This window comes from Sciurus carolinensis, chromosome 2, assembly GCF_902686445.1.
Source record: "Sciurus carolinensis chromosome 2, mSciCar1.2, whole genome shotgun sequence".
Taxonomy (NCBI): domain Eukaryota; kingdom Metazoa; phylum Chordata; class Mammalia; order Rodentia; family Sciuridae; genus Sciurus; species Sciurus carolinensis.
The window spans coordinates 81,076,945-81,101,546 of NC_062214.1; the positions used below are offsets into that span (position 1 = coordinate 81,076,945).

The window sequence follows — 24,602 nt, forward strand, 5'->3', positions numbered from 1 at the left end:
CCTCCAGAAAGCATTTACTACCTATGTTAGCAAGATCTGATGACTTTGAAAACATAAGTGCCAGCAGTTCATTTACAATGGGTTGTTCCTCTTCTTTCTCAACTGGTATCCCTGCAAATGAGAGGCAACATCTTCATTTTCCATTATGACTATAAGGGCAACAGAGAAGGAAGTGTGGCTTGTGTGTGTGTGTGTGTGCTTAAGATTTGGCAGAATGGGCTAGTTTGAAGGAGTGTTGCAGTGCAGACAACTCCAAATCTCAGTGACTTGTAAAAACAAAAGACTTCGTTATCATGCTGTGCTGTGCATTCATGTTTAACAGTGGATTTTCCTCATAAGAATTACTTGGGGACCCATACTGACAGTGCTATCATTTTGAATAATGCTACTTACTAGAACAAAGAGAGATTAGTAGCACCTCACATACCTAAGTGTTCCAGCCTAGTAATAATAAACATTACTTCTCACCTCGTCACAACTCATCTACCAGAGTAGTTATCTGGCCCTATCCAGTCACACAGGAGCCAGGAAGGTTGGGGGTCTGGGGGCTAGAAATACTTGATGTCTATTGCAATCCCAAAATAAGAAAATTTAAGGAACACTTCAGACATTTGTTTATAGTCCCTTGAGATTGCTCATTTGCTTTTTTTAAAAACTTCTCATTTAGAGATTCTTATGTTAAGCTTCGGAAAAGGGCACTTAAATGTTGCCAGAACAGGCTGGACTGTTGCCTGAAAATAAGTGCCACCAGTTCAGTAACAATTTAAGTGGCTACCCACAGATAGAACATGGAACTCCTAAAGAAGTGATAGTCACTGCACTTGGTAATACTGGATGTATAAAAACAAGACTGTTGAAAGTGTTTTCTGCATATTTAAATATTTCAGGTTGAACCTGTAAAAACTTAATCACCTGTGAAGAGTTTTCTTTTCCCTTTTTTTTTTTTTTTTTAATTACTATTTGTAACAGGTCTTAGCAATTTAGGAAAGTTCAGAGGAAACTCAGTAAAATTGCCAATTAAATCCCTCTCACCTAAGATTAGCAATCCTAAGCAAAGCATACTGTGCTGGTGGTGGTAATGATAATAGGGGTAATAACTACTACTCCCTCTTTATTGGGTGTGTGTGTGTGTAGTGATGGGGATCTTGGCTATTTCTTATGTGCCAGACATTGTGTTCAACACTTTACATGGATCATATCATTTATTCCCAAAAAAACTCATGAGAGTACTAGATGCTTTAATCCATTTTTGGCTAGTATGGCAGTCAGGATTCAAATCCAGGGAGTTTTGACTCCCTACTTTATTCACCCAACCACTGCTCTGTTGGTTTAGATCCTGAACACCTTTGTCTTCCTCTTTAGCTTGATGTAGTTTTAGAGACCAATCTGGCAACAATCCGGGTTCTAGAAGCAATACAGAAAAAACTTTCTCGTTTGTCTGCTGAGGAACAAGCCAAATTTCGCTTGGATAACACCCTTGGGGGTACTTCGGAAGTCATCCATCGAAAAGCACTCCAGAGGATATATGCTGATAAAGCTGCTGACATCATTGATGGTCTGAGGAAGAATCCCTCCATTGCTGTTCCTATTGTCCTTAAAAGGTACCCAGGCAAATGTGCCCTTCATGCTTTAGAATGTTTCAGTGTCTTATTAAATAAAGCTCTTAACTTTCAATCTTAATTGTCCCTTGAGACCTCCAGTTTGCTCCAGCCATGGTGTTGGAAATCAGGTGCACAGGGCAGGATAGCAGAACTTCTTTTGTGGGTTCTGTGTAACCAACATTAGAGAACAAACCTTGGAGTGCTTTGTACAGTTGAGGGGTTTTATCATTTTAAGTTAATGAATTTAAAGAGATGGGGTCTCACTATGTTTCCTACTCCAGCATCAAACTCTTGGGCTCAGGTGATCCTCTTGCCTTAGCCTCCCAAATAACTAAGACTACAGGTGTGCACCTTGGTCATCTTTGGGGGTATTTAAAATATAGAAAAGAACAAAAAAGGAAACAAGCACCCATATTCCTGCCACTAAGGATTAACTACTGTTAACATCTTAGTTTAATTTTTTTGGGGGGGTGGGGTGGGCGCGGTACTGGGGATTGAACTCAGGGGTACTGAACCACATCCCCAGCCCTATTTTATATTTTATTTAGAGATATGGTCTCACTGAGTTGCTTAGCACCTCACCATTGCTGAGGCTGACTTTGAACTCTCTATCCTCCTGTTTCAGCCTCCCGAGCTGCTGGATTAATTTAATTTTTAGTAAGAAAAATCACTGTCATTGTAAAATCCAATACATGTTCATTATGAAAAAAGGACCTTGTTTACCATTTTTTACCAAGAATGCCTTACTTCTTATAGCTGACAAGCTTTCATGTCAGACTTGGGTGTAAAGAAACTCACACCCACCTAAGTCCAGGCATCAGGCAGGAGGTGAGAGAATGGGCTGAGCCAAATGTGCTCTAAGTCTGTGGCACTCTTGCCCACACTGATTCTTTTGTTAATAACTGGGTCGCCTTTCAATGTCACCTGGTGAAAGTTAATTCTGGTTTGCTGCACGGTTTAGAAATACCCAGCTTTTTGTTTTTCCACCTAAAGTCCCCTGAAGAGCTGACACAAATTGATTATTCCTTTTCTTACCAGTAGCATATAACTTCTGACTTTTGAGACATAGTGTATTCTTATAGTGTTTTTTGTTTTTTATTCTTCTCTTACAAAGCATTAGAATCAGTTGTTCTGGTCAGAACTTTGCAGACTGTCCAAAGGAACATTTTTGTGCACATTCTCTGCTCTTGGACTTTGTATTTCCCTTAGCATTAGTAAGCATTCTGAGAGTCATGCAGCAGAGAAATAGGTTTAACTTGGTTTTAGCTGGTCAAGGAAGAGAAACCTGTTTTCAAAGAATGCTTGAAGATGTACTGTAGAGTGCCATATTGTGGAGTGTTTTCTTTTTTAAGTTTTTATTTTTTCGTGGTGTTGAGGATTGAGGCCTGGGCCTTGCACATGCTAGGTAGGTGTTCTACCACTGAGCTACACCTCCAGCCCCTGAAATGCTTTTTAAGAATTAACTATTCTGGGTAAGATTTATGACTTGGAAAAATTACTTCCCCAAAGCAAGTACTGAATGAGTATTTTTCTTTTTTAACAAAGTTCAAGACTAGTTTGATAACATTTATTTGAAGTTGTCAGTAATCTTGACAGACCTTGCATCTTTGACTTTTGAAAGGAAGTAAGCCTGGCATCTTCTTATTTCTAAATCCTCTGAATCCCCACATATTGTTTCCACCCCTCTTCTGACCCCCACTAGGTTGAAGATGAAAGAGGAAGAATGGCGAGAAGCTCAGAGAGGCTTTAACAAGGTGTGGCGAGAGCAAAATGAGAAATACTACTTGAAGTCTCTGGACCACCAGGGCATCAACTTTAAACAAAATGACACCAAGGTCCTGAGGTCTAAGAGCTTACTCAATGAGATTGAGAGTATTTATGATGAGGTGAGCTGAGAGTTTTACATCTGAGGAAACTCCAGTCTTTATGTTCAGCATAGCTTTGATTTCTGGGAATTATCTTATAGGAAAGTGAGACCCTCCTAGATCTACCAATTCTTGTTTCATGGCTGACTGCCATACCCTTTTATATTCCTGATCCATTTTAAACTTAAGCCTTACCTTATACCTACAATATCACTAGTTTCCTAATCTACCATCCTAGTTTCAGATTATATCTCCTGCCTTCCTCCTCTCACTTCTCCCACCATCTATTTCCCTCAAGCAATGCCTTGTATTCATATTTATATAGACCATCTCAACTTTAACCACAACCTAAGAACTTATCTTTGCCCTCCAAACTCTTGGTAATCCTTGTTTACTCAGGACACTGAGTAGTACTATAAATAGTACTAGGAGCTAAGATACAGAGATGAATAAGAAATTAATCCTTTGATTAGTTCAGTCTTAGGAAATGGATAGAAATATAAAATAAATGTAATACAATTGGGAATTCCTAGAAGTTGTGTGTTCCTGAGTTTTAAAAATAATAATAAATGAGCCCTTACATAATCTTAATTATCCTTGTTTTGTCAACGTTGTTATATTATCACCCTCCACGCCCCTACCCCAAAATTATTTGAAAATCGGTCCCAGTCCTCATATTGTATCCTGCATAGATACTAATCTAGAATTATAAAAGATGGTTCTAATTCTATCCCATTGTCCCTATAAATCATCAAAGTCTATAAGGTACTCATATTTTTGCATCAAACACATCTTCACATTACCTATTTGTTTCTGGAAGAGGCACAAAAATTGTTGTTAAGGTCCTTAAGTTTAGGATTAGATAACCACTGTGGTTGTTAATAGAATGTACTGGTATATAGTCTTGTAGGTTGGTTGGTATAAACATGTCACACATACTTTGGTCTCTCCCGTCAGAGGCAGGAGCAGGCTACAGAAGAAAATGCTGGTGTACCTGTTGGTCCACACCTCTCACTTGCCTATGAAGACAAACAGATACTAGAAGATGCCGCTGCTCTGATTATCCATCATGTGAAGAGGCAAACAGGCATTCAGAAGGAGGACAAGTACAAAATCAAGCAAATCATGCATCATTTCATTCCAGATCTGCTCTTTGCTCAGAGAGGTGATCTTTCTGATGTAGAAGAAGAAGAAGAAGAAGAGATGGATGTAGATGAAGCCACAGGAGCAGCCAAGAAGCACAATGGTGTTGGGGGCAGTCCCCCTAAGTCCAAGCTACTGTTTAGTAACACAGCAGCTCAGAAGTTAAGAGGGATGGATGAAGTATACAACCTCTTCTATGTCAATAATAACTGGTATATATTTATGCGACTACACCAGATTTTGTGCTTGAGGCTGCTGCGGATTTGTTCCCAAGCTGAACGGCAAATTGAAGAAGAAAACCGAGAGCGAGAGTGGGAACGTGAAGTGCTGGGCATAAAGCGAGACAAGAGTGAGAGCCCCGCAATCCAATTACGGCTCAAAGAACCTAGTGAGTGCTTAGACTGTTGGTTCACAGAGGATATGTGGGGTTGGGGACCTTATTACCTAGTTAGACTTGGAACTGCTTTCTTTCCTGTGTAGAGTACAGGCCTTATTTGAATTAGGTTCAAATCCTACCTCTGCAATTTACTGATTGTGTGCCTACACTTAATCACAATGAACAATGAATCTATTTACTTTGTAAGAGGCACTAATTGTTACCTTATAAGGGTGCTAGGAAATTAGAAAATATGCATAGCACATTGCTTGGATCATAGTGAATCAGTGGTTGGTACTATGGATACACCAGGGACAGGAGGTCAGATGCCATCAGTTGCTAAACTGTTAAATCTCTGGGTTACTGCCTAATATATAGAGGACAGAGACTTCAATTTCTCTCCTAGAAAGAACATCAGTACCTAGTTTTTCATGGCTAAAACAGATGGGAATTTTCTCAGATGTTTTTGAATGGACTTCTCTTTAGTGGGGTTCATAGCTCATTCCTTGTAAGCAGAAAAGGAGATGGCAAGACGAGGTGGTGTGAGGCACAGCAGAATAGGAATAAAGATAGAAAATTCAAGAAAAGGAAAATAAGGGAGGGTTAATGAAGCTACCATATGCTTTTAAGCAATTCTGTACTGCCTATTTCCAGATAACAGTTCAGTTCATAGATTATGTACTTGACCTGTGAGCCAATACTTTTCATGAGGCCTTTTTTCTGGGTTCTTCAGGAAATAGAAAATCTGAGGAATGACTGGTGGTGGTGGTGGTGGTGGTGGTGATGGTGTTTTTTATAATTGGTGCTATTGTAGGATTCATGTGTATGGCCCCAGTTTTCCATGTATTGAAGACCTAATAATACTGGAAATTAATTCTGAAAGCCCTTATCTGGATTAGTCTTAGCTTCAAGAAGATAGAATTTTGGGCCAAGTGTAATGATTGCTTCTGCTTGGATAGAAATTAGGTTTAATGGCCTGATCCTGGCTTGAGACCTGACTTAACCTGGTTCATTCAAAGCTTACATAGTTTTGTCTTAAGTGATGGTGCCACCCCTCAAACCGATTATACTCTGGGATGAAATTCAAGCCAGTTGCTTGTTTTGCATAGTAATTGTACTGTTGTGCTGGTCTATAATGCTTCCATCACACTTCCAATAAATGGAGATAGATTCAGTTTTTCTTTTAGCTTTATTCACCTGTACAAATGCTACAAAACCGTAAGGGAGTTCTTTTCGTAATTTTTTTTTTTTCATTTTAGTCAATCTTTTTGGAAGTGCAACATGTATACAAAGATGTAAACGAATCAGAATTGTACAGCTCAGTAAGTTTTTCCAGTGATCACCTTTGTGTTCAAGAAAGAGAACAAAATGAAGACCCCAATAGCTTCTTTGTGCCATTATCTTAATTAGAGAGTAGGTTTTGAACTTTAAGTAAATGGGGCTTAATTTAGTAAGCTCAAGAGGGCTCTTTTACTGTTCTTTCTGCCCTGTGCTAGTTGCCAGATGTCTCTTTAGCAATGATTCTTTCTAGCTAGAGGTTGAAGTGATTGATGTGCGGCAGCTACAAATCATTTAGTGTAATTTGTGAAGTACAGTGTTGCAGATCCATTTTTAAACAAAAGGACTTTGACAAATGCAGGTTACTTCATTATTCATAAGAGGATTTAATTTGTACTGTTGAAGTGGTTTCCCAGTGCTAGTGTTAAGATGGTGTCTGTCTTTTCTTGTATGCATTTTACGTGTTTCATCGAAATACTTTATGAGCAAATGATCGTTGTGAGGAATGCTTTGCAGACTGGAGTGCTAACTTCTTTGAAGACTTCTCTTCCCTAAAGTAGTTTGTTCTATGCAGAGCCCAGCAGTGCTGTAAAGTATCTTTCTGGCACAATCAGAAGCTAGAAGTCACTGTTGAAGTTGCAGAGTCACTGTCCTTTCATAGCCAGCAGTGGTGATTATAGCCACCTGTCAGATTTCATCTCTGTCTGCAGTGGATTGGATGGATGTTTTGAATATCTGTTTAGGCCAGCTATGGGATTTTCCCTGCCCTCTGTCCTTGATCTTTTCTTAGCAGGGTAAGGCTTTACCTATCCCATCTCTCCCACAGTGGATGTTGATGTAGAAGATTATTACCCAGCATTCCTGGATATGGTGCGAAGCCTGCTTGATGGCAACATAGACTCATCACAGTATGAAGATTCACTGAGAGAGATGTTCACCATTCACGCCTACATTGCCTTTACTATGGACAAACTTATCCAGAGCATCGTCAGACAGGTGAGAGTATGGTGGAGGTTAGTGCTGGTGTGGGAAGAAGTTCTTACCTAAAGGTGGATCAAGCATAGAGAAAAGGCAAGATTTCTGTAGGAAAAGGAAAGGCAGCTTGCTCACATAACAGTATTTGTAAATGCATGGTTCTGAGATGGAAAAGGCAAGGTTAAGGTAGTCTGATTTTACGTGTTAACAAAGTATGGTTGATCCAGCCATAGATTTGGCTTCTTTATTCCCATTGTGCCCTCACAGTGGTGTACACCCTTCTCGGACCCTTGCTTGCTGACCACATGTAGAGATTGCAGAGATCCTAAGGCCAGCTCCCTCCTCTGCCTGTCCTCCTGTTCCTCCTCTTTTTCTGTGAGGAGGGAGCAGTCTATAACATTGCCTCTTCCATGGATGGTAATTCTGTGTACTTCCTTCATTTAATATGTGAAGTTCTTTTCACAAGAAGGGTTTCATATAAAATCTTTTACAATATTCTGCCCACTTCACCCATTTGAGTTTCTCTCCACATTGGGTGTTTGATTAGTTTTATGTTTTGTTCTTGAAAGTTTGTAAATATGTGGTTCTTTACAACAATGATATCTTTATAACAAATAACTTGTAATGTGTGGTCAGGTATTTATTTCTTTTGTCTTGAATTCAGAGCTCCCAGAGGAATAAGACTGTGGGTACATAACTTTTGGAAAGTAAAAACCTAGGAAAATAGTAAATAGTAAATAGTACTAGCAAATAGTAAATTCTAATTCTAGAACCCACACTGCCACTGTAGAAGGAAAAGGCTTATTGCTCAGTTTTCTCTTGGGATAAAAGGTCGAATCCTTTGTGAAGTTACCCATATTTTTGTCTTCATTTTGGAAAGATGCATGCCTCTGTACTCCTCCCACAATATCCAAGATTAGGAAGAAAGCTTCGTATGACTGAATCTTGGGTCACAGAGAAAGTTGTTATCTTCCTCAAAATAGAAGAAGCTGTTGGACCTTACCATAATGTGACTGACTGACATCATTACATAGATACAGTCAGCTATGCTCATAATTTCTGAAAGATAAACTACCAACCCCTTCTATATACATAAAATAACAATATCAGTTACCCTGTACTTATGTTTCTGCTTACAAGTTTTGCTTTTGCTATAGCAAGGAACAAAGTCTTCGGTAACCACCAGCACAACTTTAAAAGAAAGCCATTACCACTAGCTTTTTATAAGCCTGAGGTTAGTTTTTAAAACAATAGATATAATTAATCTATTTACTAGAAGCATCTGGTTATGATTTTGAGTTGATAACACATACTGTCTCAACCCTTCCTCTTCTTTTTCTTTTTTTTTTTTTTAAGGAATCATGTTTTCTTAAGAACACCCCAAATCAGTGAGTTTTTAAAGCTGTGTGTTTCTCATCTTGAGTCCTCAACTGGAAGCATCTCTTCTCTCATTTTCCTTTTCTCTCTTGAGTGTTCTCCCAGAGTTATTTGCTAACTGGAGGTAGAACATATGTTTCATTGTCAAGCCATACATTTATCTTACTTTTCCAGACTGATTTTAGAGGGAATAGTTGTTAAGTATACAATAGGCAGTCTCACAGAACTCAGAATATGTTCATACCATGTGAGGGCAAGACTGGGAAGGAAGTTTTTCTTCTCTCATGGATCCCTTCATCCTGACCTTCTGCTTCATTCTCATGTTTCTCTACAGATGAATATTCAGCATGTACTCTAGCCTTTTCCAATCCTCTTAGACTTGCCAGAGAAGCACCTTTGGCCCCAGCCTTTTATGTTGCTGCTTCTCTGTAAAAAGTCAACTGAATATTCTCCTTGTGTCATTTTCATATTACCAGGAGAGAGAATATGGCCAGCCTTCAGGGGTAGGAAAAAGTGGGGGTACCCAGTTGTCTCTGGATTTGTAGTGCTGCCTTTCCAAAGATTCAGGGTAGGGCCAGATATTCAAAAAAAAAGAGAATATGGAAAGGGACTTAGTGACACCACCCCCCTACCAGAGACTTAATCCAGGGGTGCTTAACCACTGAGCCACATCCCTAGTCCTTTTTTATTTTATTCTTATTTTGAGACAGGGTCTTGCTAAATTGTGTAGAGCCTTGCTAAGTTGCTAAGGCTGATGTTGAATTTGAGATCCTCCTGAATTGCTGGAATTACAGGCATGCACCACCACACCCAGCTAACTAACATAGTCTCTTTCAACGAGAAAGTAATTAACTGAAAGTGTTTGCGTGATAGTTAAAGAGATCATGCTTTGGATATACTTTTTTACCCTGCTTTTTAAATTCTCTTACATACTGTATATTAAGCTTTTCATTATGTAATCAAGTCATAGTAAGTGTTATTTAATGATGATATCAGAATCCTTTATATGGACTTACTGTAATTTATTTAATCATCTGCAGTTGCTCTTTCTTCCACCCTTGAATCACTCATTCTAGTGTCTGCCCTATGTCCAGTTATCTACAAATACATACTTAACATTTTAAGACCATTTAATGTTAAAAATGAGTTGTCATAGCTACACTTAAAAAATATGTTTTCCTAAAAATAGAATGACTCAGTGGTTATGAGAATTTAAAAGAAAATTTTTTTGGTTATAGATGGACACCATACCTTTCTTTGATTTATTTTTATATGGTGCTGAGGATTGAACCCAGTGCCTTACACATGCTAGAAAAGAGCTGTACCACTGAGCCACAACCACAGCCCTGGATATGAGAATTTTTAAAAAGATGAATTGATACTAAAATTAACATTCTACTTTTCATCTATTGTTTTTACATTGTTTGGTATTTTGATGGATAAAGTTTCATTTGGGGGAATTTTTATTGGAGAATAGAAATAGCTGGGTTTGTAGCTCAGTGGTAGAACTTGTACCTAACGTGTGAAACCCTGGGTTTTATCCCTAGAAACACACACACACATACACACACACACACAAATTGTTTATGACCCGTGAGAATGGGAACTCCAGAAGGTTCAACTTTCTAGTCATTACTTTTAAGAGTGTCATAAAAGTTGCTAATCATGATTGATTGGTAATGAATTAATGGGGATTGAGATATAGCTTAGTGATGGAGTGCTTGCCTAGCATGTGCAGGTTTATGGGTTTGGTTCCCCAGCACCACACACACACACAGAATTAACATTATGTGTAAGTTAAGTACTACACTTTCTATCAAATAGTGTGTCAATAAGAGGAAATTTGACACTAATACCAACTTTGCTTTTGATTACCTTTGAGCAATTAATTCAGTAACCACTTCTTAAATCCATAATGAGTTTTAGGTTTTGTACAAGTGCTAGGAATACAGACATGGATCTTGTTTTCATGAATCTCTAATTCATGAGGTCAGCCTCAGCAACTTAGTGAGACCCTCCTCTACCTAGTTCGCACAGTTGAGTTTCTCATCTGACATGTCAATTTGTTTCCTAGCAGGGCACCCCTCCCTTTCCATCCTGCTTTCTAGGGTAGTTAAGAGAACTAAATAAGAATATGTGTGAAGACAGAGACTGGGGTTGTGGCTCAGTGGTAGAATACTTGCCTAGCATGTGTGAGGCACTGGGTTTGATTCTTATCACTCATTTAAATAAATAAAAAATAAAGGTCCATCAACAACTAAAAAATATTTAAAATGAAAGTGTGTGAGGACAAATAGAAAGTACTTAATAAAAATGAGCCAAAGCTGAGCACAGTGGCACATGCCTGTAAGCCCAGCAACTCAGTAGGCTCAGGCAGGATTGCAGATTCAAAGGCAGCCTCAGCAATTTAGTGAGGCCCTAGCAACTTGGACCCTATCTCAGAATAAAAAAGGGCTAGTGATATAACTCAGTGGTAAAGCACCTCTGGATTCAATCTGTAGTACAAAAAAAAGAAGAAAACTAAAAATGAGCCAAGCACATGGTGGCATACACCTATAATCCGAGCAACTCTGGAAACTGAGGCAGGATTGAAAATTACAGGTCAGCCTCAGCAACTTAGTGAGACCCTGTCTCAAAAAATAAAAAGGTCCAAGGGTATAGCTCCATGGTAGAGCGCCCCTGGGTTCAATCTCTAGTACTCCAAGGAAAAATTAAAGGAGCCATAGAAAAAATTCTAAAGTTCCTTAGAATTTTATTTAGGTTTTTTGGTGCTGGTGATTGAACCCAGGACCTCAAGTGTGGTAGGTAAGTGCTCTAGCACTGAGTTATACCCCCAACCCTGTTTTTAAATAAAGTTGTGCTTATGAATCACTGATCGAGTTGCAGACTTTCACTTTGTTACTCTTCAAGAAAATGATGCAATGCTTCTGTGTGATTAATTTTCTAAAATTACCAATCAATAACCTCCGTTTTTGAGTTTTGAGTTGAGTGGCTAGATTGTAGGGAGAAATATTTTCTTGGTTTACTGATGACTTGTCCTTGCTTGATTGCAGCTGCAGCACATTGTCAGTGATGAGATTTGTGTGCAGGTGACTGACCTTTACCTGGCAGAAAACAATAATGGGGCTACTGGAGGCCAGCTAAACACACAGACTTCGAGGAGCCTCTTAGAGTCAACCTATCAGCGGAAGGCAGAGCAGCTTATGTCAGATGAGAACTGCTTCAAGGTGAGAGTTGATCATGTGACCAGGCCTTTGTTGGTAAATGAAGTTATTTTGGTAGAGAGCTACCAAAATTCAGAGTTGGCTATTTTGACCAAGTGGTTCTCCTCCTGGAACTCTTCAGAGTGCTTAATGGACTCATCAGAGAAAATACAAAGAACATGGAAAAGTTGAAGTAGCCATCTCCCCTAACAGTCTAGTTTAGATCTTTCCTGTGTTTTTTAAAAATGACTTATGTTGAACTGGGGTTGTAGCTCAGTGGTAGAGCACTTACCTAGCATGTGTGAGGCACCAGGTTCAATTCTCAGTACCACACATAAATAATAAAATAAAGGTCCATCAACATCTAAGAAAAATTTTTAAAAAATGAGTTACATACTGTTTTTACTATTTTGTATTCTGCTTTTTCTCTGAACTTTTTTCATATAATGCTTCATAAATATATATATATATGTGTATGTATGTATGTATATACATATCTGTATGGTTTTTTCCCCTTTTTTGCAGTGGTAAGGATTAAACCGATGGCTTTGCATATGCTAGGGAAACACTGTACAACAAGCTGCATCCCCAGAACTGTAATTTTTTTCTTTTTAAAGAATGTTTAAGCCAAGCGTAATGGCTGCATGCCTATAATCCCAACAACTCAGGAGACTGGGGCAGGAAGATTGCAAGTTTGAGACCAGCCTCAGCAACTTACTGAGACCCTATCTCAAAATTTAAAAATAAAAAATGCTGGGCTGGGGAGAGAGCTCAGTTGGTAGAGTGCCTACATCGCAAGTACAAGGCCCTGGGTTCAATCCCCAGCACTGCCAAAAAAAAAAAAGAAATGCTAAGGCTGTATGTAGCTCAGTGGTGAAGTGCCCCTAGGTTCAATCCTAGTAACTGCCCTGCCCTCCCCCCCCCCCAAAAAAAAGTCATTATCAGACAACCATAATGACTTATTTCCAGAAACAACTGTTGATAACATTCTGAGACTGCTTGAATTTTACTTGTTTTGGGATACCGGGGATTGAACCCAAGGGGGCTTTGCCACCAAACTATATTTCTATCCCTTTTTATTTTTTTTATTTTAAGACAGTGTCTCTCTTAAGTTGCTGAGGTTGATCTTGATTGAACTTGCTATCTCCCTTCCTCAGCTCAGAGGTAAAGCACCCTGGGTTTAATCCCTGGTACCAACACCAACACATACCTGCTTCTCAAAAAAAAAAAAAAAAAAAAAAAACCCCACCCCCAAATGACTTACCAGCCTTGCTGGGATTACAGTGTGTACCACCATGTCCCACTTGAATGTATATTTTGAAAGCACTTATGGTAAGTAAAGCATACTATAATTTATTTTGCTCAGTTAATGATAACCCCTGGATCTTCAACATCTTCAAATAAGAGGACCTAGAATTTCAAGAACTTCAACTACAATTTATGTCATTATAATAAAACACTTTTTGGTACTAGGGATTTAACCCTTTACCTCTGAGCCACATCCCTCTCCCTTCTTTAAATTTTTTATTTTGGACAGGGTATCACTAAGTTGCTTAGGGCCTCCTAAGTTACTGAAACTGGCCATGAACTTGGGATCTCCATTCTTAGCCTCCTGAGCTGCTGGAATTATGGGCTTGTGCCACAACACCTGACACAGAACACTTTTAACATTTTATTTTAAACACCGTAGACTTGTTTACATATTTGTATTGGAAGTGGGATTATCAATCAAAAGGACATATGGTTTTTTTCTGTCATGGATACAACAAAAAAATTTTTGGTGTGGGGAACGATGGGCTTCACCCATGCTAAGCAGGCACTGTTTCTGAGCTATATCCCAGTCCAAAATACTTGTTTTTTAAAGTATTCTAAATGGCATTTTTTATTTTAGCTAATTCAAGAAGTACCTGTTTCATCTTGCTGGTGGCAAGCTTAGACTTTTTGTTGTTATTCTTTATTCGTTTTTTAATCAATGGCCATGGCCTCCCAAATTTTGAGTATCTTCCTTAGCTCTTCAGTTAAAACAAAATCTTATAACTTTATTTCCTCCTCAGCTCCCAGAACTTGAGAAGTTATAGATTTGGAGACTATAGGTTATGGCTTTGGAGATTTTGTTGCTTTTGTTTATACTTTGGCTTCTTATTTTCAGCTTATGTTCATTCAGAGCCAAGGCCAGGTTCAGCTGACCATTGAACTTTTGGACACAGAAGAGGAAAACTCAGATGACCCTGTGGAAGCAGAGGTATGGGCAAGTATATTATAGATCCTGTATGCCAAGTAGAACCAGCATATCCTGAGAGAGTGCCTCATGACCTTGTCTTCTAGAAGACCAAAGCTCCTTAGGTCTTTATGAAAGGTCAGATGGCATCTTTCCTGTTTTTCCCTAAAATACTTTAGGGAAAAGAAACAACAAAAAACAAAATGTCATTTTTAATGTCATTATCTTGACTTTTTGTTTCATGTTAATTTTTATTGGATTAGGTGAAATCAGAAATTCTCAATTCATAAAATAGAGTGATTATTGTAGTTGATCTGGCAGGTAATATAAGTGAGTGACACCAACTAATGATGTTGGAGATGTAAGAAAAGATTTGTTTGGGAATATTAGCTTATAGTTGCCAAATTCTTTTTTCTTTTTTTAAGAAGTGCCAGATATTCGTATTTTATGTGTAAGATACCGATTTTCAGATGTTTGCCCCTATATATTTTGCTCTCTAACAAAATTATCTGTGGGGAAAGAAAACTTACCAGTCAGCCAGTTTCTTCTCCTTTATGACCTTTTTTGGTATTGGACATTGAACCTGGGGGTGCTCTACCACTGAACTAGATCCCTAGTTTTTTTTTTTTTGTTTTTTGAGGCAAGGTCTCCCTAAGTTGCTGAGGCTGCCCTTGAACTTGGAATTCTCCTGCCTCAGCCTCCCTGATTCTTGCCATTACAGATGTTCATCACCATACCCAGCCCCATTTATGACTTCTGATAAATTAAGCATATCAGAGAAACTGGTCATCTTACTGGCTAACAGAACTTTTTTTTCTTTTTGTTTCGATGGTACTGGGGATTAATCCTAGGGCCTCTTACATTGTAGGGAAGTGTTCTACCACTGAGCTGCATCCACAATCCCTTCTAATTTTTTATTTTGAAACAGTGTGACTGTGTTGTCCAGGCTGGCCTGAAACTTGTGATCCTCCTTCCTCAGCCTCCATAGTAACTGGAATTACAGGCATGTGCCACCATGCCTGGCTTTGGAGTTTTTTAATCTGTATTCTTATATGAGTAGCAAACATGTTATTAGGGAAAGGTTTGGTGTTTGTTTTTAATCTTGAAATATACAGATTTTGGATATTTTAGTCATAGTATTGACTAAACTACTTGATGAGGATGTTGCTCAGTGTTTGATTCCACTCCACTTCCATTTTCATCCTAGCGTTGGTCAGACTATGTAGAACGATATATGAATTCTGATACTACCTCTCCTGAACTTCGTGAACATCTGGCACAGAAACCAGTATTTCTTCCAAGGTGAGTGCACCAAGTCACCAGTTGGCAATCTATACGTGTGCATAGTTGAGGAGTAGAGAAATAAGTTTCAGATTTTGGGTTTTTATGTATTCTGTTCATTTGTTCTATTTGCTAAGGATGCTAAATTCAAGGTTTGTGTGTCTATTACAACACATACTTAATGTGGAGCATGCCTTGGAGCACTAGGGAGGTGAGAGTTTTAAAAAATCAGCAATAACATTGAATGAGAATGTTGGAGTCTTTAAAGTTTGGTGATTCATTAGGAGGACTTAGCACATAGTCCTACCTTTAACTAGATTTTATTACATCAGGAAAATATAAGTAAAATCAGCAAAGGGAAAAGGTGCCTCTAGCAAAGTTGGAGGAAGCAGGCACAAGCTTCCAAAAATCCTCTCCCAATGGTGTCACATAGGACACTTTTAATTTTTAGAACAATATGTGTGAAATGCTGTCTACCAGGGAAGCTCATTAAAGACTTGCTGTCAGAGTATTATTGAGTATTAGTTATGTAGGTGTTCTCTTCTGGGCATGTACCAAATGTTCCATACTCTCAGAAGTAAAGCAAATTTTTGGCATAAATCCTAGTTTGTATAACTAAAAGGTACAGTGGGCCACTTTCATGATTTTGGGGAGCAGTGGAAGATCTCCCCAAATCCTAGATGCCACACTTGAGCCAAGGGCCAAACTTCTAAGCAGGCCTTCCAAAGTATAGCAGTCTTAACAGCTGCTATGTTAACACATTTCTGCATAGAATTTTAATGAAATTCTCCCCTACATTGAGGCAAATTGTAATGCTGATCTTCTAAGAATGAAACCTATTTCAGCTGGGCATTTGTGGTACAACCTTGTAATTCCAGCAGTTTGGAAGACTGGGGCAGGAGAATAACAAATTAAAGGCCAGCCTCAGCAATTCAGCAAGGCCCTTCTCAAAAATAGAAAGGACTGAGGTAGCTCAGTGATAGAGTACCCTTGAGTTCAATACTCAGTGCTGGAAGGAAGGAGGGGAGGAGATAAGGAAGACAAGTTAATAGTATTTCAGAAGTAGAAAATAGATAAAATGGGAATTTGAATTGAAATCTTAATGTCTTACATTTTTAAAAATGTAGTATTCCAGCACTGGTAAACTTACTCCTAAATAGAACACAGAAAGGGAACCTGCCATATTCTGTACTCATTGATTCATTTAGAAGATTTTCATCAGTTACAGTGTGCCAGGATCCTCTCAACAAAACAGACATGGACTCTGTGTATGACAGAAACATACAGTGGTGTGTTTTACACCAGATTTGAAGATTCGCGTTCATACTGTGAGAATAGAAAATGATAAAATTGTTCTAGGAGCAGGACAATGAAAATGTGTGGAACCTTCACCCTAGAACTTTGGTTCTTTTTTTTTTTCTGCTCATTTTTTTCTTAAGGACAGTTTAATTTTAATAATCTAGCACTTTTACATTACAATGGTATTCACCTTCAGGAAACTTTGAAATGTTTTATAATATAAACTGTTTTCCCTTAATTTGGTTATGAAGTAGAATCTGTTGACAGAAGTTAGTTCTTATATTTTTGAGCTACTGGGAGATAGATTCCTCAAATAGGCTCCCCACTTCCACCTAACTAACAATGCAAGGCAAAGTGTACACAGCTGTTGAGCCAAGTGTTGCACAAGTGTTAAGACCATACAATTTTAGGCACTGATAAGTTAAATGATAGAAAAAGGTCCCTCCCATATTATAGGGATTTAAAATTGTTTATAAAGTAACTGGTCACAGATCAAACAGCCAATGTACAGTACAGTCAGTTAGCAATTGGAGTCAAAGGGATCATGCATTATTTTACCTGAAACATTTTGCCTTTTTTTCTCCCAAACATCAAAAACCAACTCAGAATTGCTTTTAATTATATCTGTTAATTTATACTTCCATTTGAAAATAATATTTGGAACATGTTTGAATAGCTCATACATCACTCGTTTTCTATTGAAGTTTAATAACTTATCGGGCAATGCTTAGAGTTAGGCAGATGTTAGAATTACAGTGAGCAATGTTTTATGAATTTCAAGATAATACTGTTTTTTGTTGGTTGGTTGGGTTGAGTTTTTCCAAAGTATGGACTAAAGGTAAAATCTTGAAGAACATAATATAGTAAAAAAAAAACTTTTAGTGGTGGTACCCAGGCACACACTTTCAGTAAGCTATATTCCCATCCTTTTTATTTTTTGACAGGGTCTTGCTAGGGTGCCAAAGCTGGTCTGGAATTTGTGATTCTCCAGCCTCCCAAGTCTCTGGGATGACAGGTGTGTGCCACCACACCTGCTGTAAAAAAGTGTTTTCTAATTTAAAAGACATGTAGTAAATATAGATGGATTCAATGCTGATAGTACCTCCTTACACACAAACCAAAATCAGAATAAACAAAATTTTTTTTTTTTTGTCTTCATGATTGAACCCAGGAGCACTTTACCATTGAGCTACATTCCCAGTCCTTATTTATTTTTTGAGACAGTCTCTAAGTTGCTTAGGGCCTTACGAAGTTGCTGGGGCTGGCCTCAAACTTGCATTCGTCCTGTCTAAGCCTCCTGAGCTGCTCAAATTGGCAACTGGCTAAACACACCTCTTTTAAGAGAACCAGGACTTTTTTCAATGAGAATTATACTGATGATAATTACTGCATTAGAAAACAAAACTGAAGATTGTTTAAAATGTTTAATTCATTGTTAAAATAGCAGTTATAAACTTTCCAGAAATAATATTTTCAATGAAAAACTAATTCAAAACAAAAAATTAGCAGAGTAATATTGTTTTTCATTTTGCAAATCTCTTATGTCTGGCTTAATAAAACAGCTGAATTTATATCTGCTTCTGTATTCAATCAGTTGTATTAATGCTTGGTTGAAATAAGTGGAGAAAATATGACTTGACACAAAATACCTAGCTGGAAAAGGGCAGTTTTCATATAATCGTGATATTCTTTGAGATGACAGCAAAACTTAAAATTTTATAAAGGTTAGTTGCAATAACAATGCAAATATCAATGAGCTTTTTGTATAATTATGTGAAAATCCTTTGATTTATCTTACACCTTGAAGAAAATTTTTTCTTCATTCATGATTTCATAACTTCATATGATTGGTTATTTGGAAGATCCTACTTTTCTACGTTATACACATAATACTAAATATTGACACATTTTGTACTCCCATCCCCAAAGGCACACTTACTAATGCTGCCATTGATTTCGTCAAACACATCTTTTAAGTTTTGGAAGGTAGCTTGTCAAGCTTATGGTTGGCTGCTATCACTTTGCCAAAACTTTGTAGTTTTGCCTGAAAGTTTAAATCTTAACATTGGTTGCAAATGTGTTCAAAGGTCTTGAGGGTACCAGGCATGGTGGTGCACACCTGTAATCCCTGCGGCTCTGAAGGCTGAGGCAGTAGGATTGTGAGTTCAGAGCCCCCCTCAGCAATTAGTGAGGTCCTGGGCAACTTGGCAAGACCCTCTCTCTAAATAAAATACAAAAAAGGGCTGGGGATGTGGCTCAGTGGTCCTGGATTCAATCCCCAGTACCAAAAAAAGAAAAAATAGTCTTTGAACATAAGCATTGTTATGGTACGGAAATCACGAATACAAAGTTCATCTCTGAAACAATGTTTTTAATAGCAAACTGTGGGGAAAAAAATTATTGTCTAGCTAAAACCTTTCTTCACTAAAAGAAAAAATTAGAATAAAAACACCACTCTCCCACTCCTTTTGCATCCATTGATGTTGTAAATTATTTTTGTTTGTACATATGTAAAATGGCAATGGTTATAAACTATCTTTGGGAAAATTTTAAAAATAGGTTTTCGGGGCTGGGTTGTGACTCCATGGTAGAGTGCTTGCCTAGCATATGTGAGGCACTGGGTTCGATTCTCAGCAGCACATATAAATAAATGAATAAAATAAAGTGTCAACATCTAAAAAATAATTAAAATATAGACTTTCAAGTAATTTTATGTTACATGGTTATTTCTTTGTAGTGGTTAAACAGAATGAAAAAGCCTGGTATGGTGGTGCACATCTGTCAGCTGGGGCTGGGGTAGAAAGATCACAAGTTTGAGGCCTCAGCAACTTAGTAAGACCCTGTCTCAAAAAATAAAAAGGATGGGCGGGTATATCTCAGTGATAGAGCACCCATGGGTTTGATTCCCAGTACCACAAAGAATCAAAGAAACCTATGTAGTGAAATTAATTGAAAAATAAAAACATTACAGTAAGTGAAAACTTGAGAATAAAATATATAGTATGATCCTATTTTGTCATTTAAAAAACATCCCAACTGGGTGTAATGATTGAGAATTGTTACTTTTTATTCTGCATATCTCTGCCATTTCACTTTTTTTTTTTTTTTTTTTTTTTTTTTTTTTTTTTTACATAAAACCATTGAACATTTTTTTAATACAGGGAATTAAAATTGTGAAAAGTGCTCTGAAGGCATATAATAAGGAAAGCTAAATTTGGTGTCAGAGTCATAGAAATCTACATCTGGATAAACTCTCATCCCATAGGCCTTTTCTGCTTTGCAGGAATTTGCGGCGAATCCGTAAGTGTCAGCGTGGTCGAGAACAACAGGAAAAGGAGGGAAAAGAAGGAAACAGCAAGAAGACCATGGAGAATGTGGATAGCCTGGATAAGCTGGAGTGCAGATTCAAGCTCAATTCCTATAAGATGGTATATGTGATCAAGTCAGAGGACTACATGTATCGCAGAACTGCTTTGCTCCGGGCTCATCAGGTGAGGACCAATAACAAATTTCTCACTATATCTGCCTTCAGTGGGATAGAGGGTGAGGGGTGGTGGTTCTGATTGTTTTCTTCTCTTTTTAAAAACCTTCTTGGTCCAGGCATGATGACACACACCTGTAATCCCAGTGACTCAGAAGGTTGAGGCAAGAGGATCATGAGTTCAAATCCAGTCTCAGCAACTTATCAAGGCCCTGTCTCAAAATATAAAATAAAATTAAAAGGGGATGGGGAAGTGACTCAGTGGTTAAGCTCCCTGGGTTCAATCCCTGGTACCAAAAGAACAAAAAAAAAAAAAAAAAAAAAAAAAAAAAAAAACTTTTTTTTTGGAACTAAGAATTGTTGGATTAGCAGGTACATTCGTTCGCTAAGGATTTTATAACAGAATAGCCCGGACTCTGAATTAAAGACCAGAAATTTGTTGTCTTGAAGTTCTGGAAGCTAGAAGTCCACAATCATCAGAATTGGTTCCTTCTGAGGACTGGGAGGGAGAAGAGCTTCTATTGTTCTGCTGGCAATTGCTGGTGTTTCTGGATCTTCATGTGGTATTTCTCCTGTGTGCGGTATCCATATCCAGATAGGTTACATTCCAAGATACTAGGGATTAGGACTTAAACATAGGAATTTTAGGGTTTACAGTTTAACCCATAAAAGCAGGTAAATACCTGATGCCACTTCTGGTGAAGCTGTTTCCAGTATTTACCTTTCAAGTGGTTTTGGAACTTTTGTTTGCATGAATCCTCTCTGTTTTCACATCCTATTGCCATTACACAACCTTCCTTGTAAATTATATACTGAGTGTTCTGCCAGGCCCTGGGATACAACCATGAAGTAGAGCAAATGTGATACTGTGACATGCACTACTGGGGACACAAACCAAGTGAAGGGCTCAAGGGACTGGTATGCAGGCCTTGCTTTTGTTGGAGGAGACTTCTCTAAGTAGGTGATGCTCAAGACCTGAACAGTGACCAACAAGCCAGTGTGGTGAAGAGTTGAGGGAGTTTTTTCTGCTCAGAGAAAATGTCCAGTTCAAGGCTGGGAAGGAGAAAAAGCCATTGACATGTTTGTGAAAAGTAAAAACACCAGAGTGGCTCAGGTATAAAGCCATAAAATGGGAAATGTGTAGGAGGAAGGATAGGGAGAAGCCACATTACTTTTGTTTCATAGGTCATGGTTTGGATTTTGTTTGAGGTTGCATCAGGACACCTTTTTAATTAGGACGGCTTGATTGCTGTGAAGTGAATTGTGGGTATAAATATAAAATTAGAAGGGCAGAAACCACTCAAAAGTCTGTATTTTTAAAAATAGGAAGTAATGGCCACCCAGACTATTAGGGTAGCAGTGGGATTGTACAGATTTGATTATAGATAAAATTTGAAGATAGAATTGACAAGATGTGGTGGTGGGTCAAATGTGGAGGTAAATGAAGGGGCATCAAGGATGCTGCCTGGTTGGCTTGGGGAGTTTTTTGTTCTTAAATTGAAAGTTCAGTGATATACACCTGTTAATAGGAAGGGATTGTTAAGTTTGGTGGTAATTCAGACTCCCTGTTTTGAACTGTTAAGTTGGAAAGGATTACAGAACATTCAAGGTAGAGATGTAGGGCAAGCACATCTTTTGGCACAGAGTATAGCTGCTGTGTTATGGTAGATCTGCTTGTCTGGATTGATTTTTCAGGGAGCATGTTTGTAACCTTTACTGTGCCTTTCATATGGGTACCAGTGAAGATCTGTGCCTGCACTTTGCTGGCCAGAGTGGGGTAATAATGGTAAATGGAGAGTGAGGTTTAAGACCTTTGCTTTGTATTGTCTGTCATAGAAGTGGATCTCCATGCTAATAGAAAAGACTAACAGCTCATTTCTTACCTGAGGTACATTAAAATCAACATATCTGAATTAAAATGCAGATTTGTGTCTGAAGAATATAGCTCAGTTGTAGAACTAAGTTAGCATGTGTGAGGTCTTGGTTTGATCACCAACACCACGAATTTTTAAAAAGGCAGATTTGTGGGACTAAGTACATTCTATATTTTTAACAAATTCCCCAGGTGATACTTATGCATGCTAAAATTGAGAAGTCCTATACTTACTCTGCCCAGTTGCTATATTGGTATGTCTTCAGAGGCTTTATGGGTTTCCATCTCCTTACAGTGCTCCTATGTTCTCTCCTCTCTAAACAGAGAATATCTATTGCCTTATTTATTTATTTATTTATTTTAGTTTATAGCCAGTAATATCTAAGAGCCCACATCCTCCTTCTGCTACTCTAGGCCAAAATTATTGAACTTTGTATTTAAAGACTTTTTTTGGTTCTGCTTCATTGTTTTTTCTTCTTCTTCTTTTTTTTTTTTTTTTTTTTTCCTGTTTTATAGTCCCATGAGCGTGTAAGCAAGCGTCTGCATCAAAGGTTCCAGGCCTGGGTAGATAAATGGACCAAGGAACATGTGCCCCGTGAAATGGCAGCGGAGACCAGCAAGTGGCTCATGGGTGAGGGGCTGGAGGGCCTGGTGCCCTGTACCACCACCTGTGACACAGAGACCCTGCACTTTGTGAGCATTAACAAGTATCGTGTCAAATACGGCACAGTATTCAAAGCCCCTTAACTGCAAAACCAGAGAAGATAACTTGAGGGTATGTGTGTGTGTGTGTGTGTGTGTGTGCGCGCGCGCGCGCGTGCGTGCATGTGCACACACTCATGTGCGCTCACACACACTGAAGAAGCAAGGACAATGCCTTTCAAGCCTCACTGGTCTCCCTGAGACATGGCCACTGATACAAGCTGGCACCAAGTAGGATGCACATAAGGAATGTGAATACTATACAAAGCTGGAGCTGGCGCTTTTCCCAGGGGATTTTTGGGCATTTGCCTGCCCTGGAGAGGAAGGAAGTCCATGCAAGCACAGAGATAATGTGGCTTGCTTGCACACACCAGCAGAGTTAAGACTAGTCTCCTGACCGTCGATGAGAAAACCAGATGCTATTCACATTTTGACTGGATGGAGGTGCATTTACAAAACAGATTGGGGAAGGACTTAACAATCAAATGGATTGTAACTGTGATGGTCAGCACTCCTCTCCATCCCTCCAAAAAGGAAAAAAAGGCTGTATTTGATCTCCCCCCCACCCCCACCCCTTCCTGGTCACTTGAGCACATCTAAGATCACCCATTAGGTTTTATCTGGGACTTGCAGTTTGGCTTAGGGATTAATCATCTTGTGGATTTGATTCCTGACAAATCCCTTGCTGCCCACCCTCTCTCCTTTGGTTCTCAACTTCAACAAGTTCAAATCAGTTGTCCTTTTTAGCTCCCGTGGAACTGTTTTGTACCTGCTCCTTTACTAGTCTACCCTAGTGCCATCCACCAGCTTTACTCTGACACACATGCACACACACACAATTTTAACTTTCTTTTCTTTTCTTTTTTTTGTAAATAATGTATATACTGTCAATTTTTTATTAAAAGAAATATGCTTTGATGTGCTAGCAAAACTGCTCTAGCTTCTTGTGTACCATAGTACTATGTGGCTTCAGATTTAGTACCTATGAACAGATGTATAAGACATTTATTACACTTTTTACCAAAGGGAGTTACCATTGTAGTACTTTTGTGTAAAATTTGTCTTCTCCTTCACCCCCAACTTTTTTCCTTTCTTTCTTTTCTTTTTTTCTTTCTTTTTCTTTCTTTTTCTCTTTCTTTCTTTCTTTCTTTCTTCCTTTTTTTTTTTTTTTTTTTTTTTTTTTTGTACATAAATAAAGCTTGGTTCTTACTTAAGGAATAAATTCTTAACCCAAGTCCCTTGTCCTCACCAGAGAGCTACTGTGAAGCAGTGATTCTGCTTTTCCAGGGTAAAACAGGATTTTGCTTTAAGTAGTCAATAGTCATTTGCACTTGTCCCAAATCAAAATACCCAAAATTTTTTTAAATAGAATACTTCATTCTTTTAGTACATGTTTTTTTCTCTTGAAATATTTCTATTTGAAATATTTTATACTTGGGGTGTTGTCAGGCTATGTAGTTTGTATTTCTACATTTTAAAAAATCTTATTGGGAATGAGGGTGAACAACTTAAAATACTAAACCAGTATTAGAAAGAAGTGTGTGTAAGATGTGAGGTACAAGTGGGCTTGGAAGGAAGAGACTTTGATAAATTTCCTTAGCAGCTCCAAATGGAAGATAGACACAGATTTTTTTTAATCACATAAATTTAAATTGGCATACATTTAAACATGAAAAAGATTTTTATATGTGGGTAACCTGGACTTTGTGAAAAGAGACCAACTAGCCCCTCAGTAATCTGGTGGACTTTTGGACTTTTCTCCAGCAGCAGCCATCACTCTAGTCATGCTAGTCATAGTTGTAATCAAGAGTGCTTTGTGTATTTTTTGTTCACTTTTTAATTAAAAATCCCCAACACCAACACAAAGAAAAAGTTTGGCTCCTGAATTTCCAAAACACAAGATATAACTCTGTTTTTAGGCTTTTATGTT

At 38.2% G+C, this 24,602-nt stretch overlaps 1 protein-coding gene across 3 annotated transcripts in view; it reads left to right on the top strand.

Moving 5' to 3' along the window:
• Sin3a (SIN3 transcription regulator family member A) overlaps positions 1 to 23,587 on the top strand; it is a 61,469-nt gene extending 37,882 nt beyond the window's left edge. For all 3 annotated transcript variants that reach the window (XM_047540771.1, XM_047540772.1, XM_047540770.1), the window contains exons 13-21: positions 1,363 to 1,601; positions 3,304 to 3,487; positions 4,424 to 4,997; positions 7,090 to 7,259; positions 11,669 to 11,842; positions 13,968 to 14,060; positions 15,244 to 15,338; positions 19,900 to 20,107; positions 22,487 to 23,587. In XM_047540771.1, coding sequence (XP_047396727.1) covers positions 1,363 to 1,601; positions 3,304 to 3,487; positions 4,424 to 4,997; positions 7,090 to 7,259; positions 11,669 to 11,842; positions 13,968 to 14,060; positions 15,244 to 15,338; positions 19,900 to 20,107; positions 22,487 to 22,717 — 1,968 coding nt within the window. In that variant the 3' untranslated portion in view covers positions 22,718 to 23,587. The remainder of the gene's footprint in view (positions 1 to 1,362; positions 1,602 to 3,303; positions 3,488 to 4,423; positions 4,998 to 7,089; positions 7,260 to 11,668; positions 11,843 to 13,967; positions 14,061 to 15,243; positions 15,339 to 19,899; positions 20,108 to 22,486) is intronic.
• Positions 23,588 to 24,602: the final 1,015 nt, after the last annotated feature.